Source organism: Frankliniella occidentalis, unplaced genomic scaffold, assembly GCF_000697945.3.
Source record: "Frankliniella occidentalis isolate FOCC.00 unplaced genomic scaffold, Focc_3.1 Scaffold572, whole genome shotgun sequence".
NCBI lineage: Eukaryota > Metazoa > Arthropoda > Insecta > Thysanoptera > Thripidae > Frankliniella > Frankliniella occidentalis.
The window spans coordinates 9,961-10,877 of record NW_026267688.1 but is presented as its reverse complement, the minus strand read 5'-3'; the positions used below and the strand labels follow the sequence as shown (position 1 = coordinate 10,877).

Sequence of the window (917 nt, the reverse complement as noted above, 5' to 3'; positions counted from 1 at the left end):
GACGCCCTCGGGGCCAGGAAGCTCAGGATCCTCGACTCCAAGCAGACCTCCGAGACATGGGCCGCCGCGGCCCCTCGCCTCCCCAAGAGCGTCGTGAGCCGCACGACACACAAGGAGCCTGGCCTGCTGAGCGACGCCTTCCTCTGTAAGTTTCACGGCGGCGGCCAGCTGGTGGATGCAGGCGTGCGAGCGCATTGCCTACTCTGTATCCCCCTGTCGGAGCCAAACTCACAGCGCTCGTCGGCATCTTGGAGATGCTCGCCCCGGCTCCCGCTCATCGGACCGTCCGAATCCACGGATCCAGAGTCCTTTCCCAGAGCCTTTTACCCCTGTTTTCAGTAAACCTGCCTGCTCACCGGTGACTATGCCGATGCCGAATGACCGCTAACCCTCCACACTCTGGTCCACAGCCGCCGTCGCGCCGCCGCCGCTTGCCGGTGCTGCTGGGGCCCGTGGGCAACAAGCTCAGCACGGAGAGGACCGCGGCCAGCAGGACGCTGCCGGGGAGGCGCCCCACCGCTGTGCGACCTGCGGGGCGGCCTTCAGGAGGGCGGCCCTTCTCCAGGCCCACATTCGGACCCATGCCGCTGATAAACTGGACAGCGGTGAACACTGCAGCGACAGTAGTTCAGCGGATAATGCTGACCTCCGTAGACACGCGGGGACTCACACAGATGATAGACCCTTCAGATGCCTGACTTGCGGCAAAGGTTTCACACGAAGCACCATACTCCGTAAACATATGATGACTCACACAGGCGAGAAACCTTACAAATGCCGTACTTGCGGCAAAAGATTTGCTCACTACACCAGTCTCCGTGGACACATGATGACTCACACGGGTGAGAAACCCTTCAGTTGCCAGACCTGCGGCAAACATTTCTCTGAAAGTAGCAATCTCCGTAAACACGCGAGGA

At 61.2% G+C, this 917-nt stretch overlaps 1 protein-coding gene across 1 annotated transcript in view; it reads left to right on the top strand.

Annotated features, from left to right (window-relative positions):
• Nucleotides 1–3: 3 nt before the first annotated feature.
• Nucleotides 4–917, top strand: part of LOC113202864 (gastrula zinc finger protein XlCGF7.1-like) — a gene marked incomplete at both ends in the record, with an annotated part of 7,900 nt that continues 6,986 nt past the window's right edge. Inside the window, 2 exons of the mRNA XM_052275320.1 lie at nucleotides 4–145; nucleotides 411–911. Of these exons, the coding sequence (XP_052131280.1) occupies nucleotides 4–145; nucleotides 411–911 (643 nt within the window). The remainder of the gene's footprint in view (nucleotides 146–410; nucleotides 912–917) is intronic.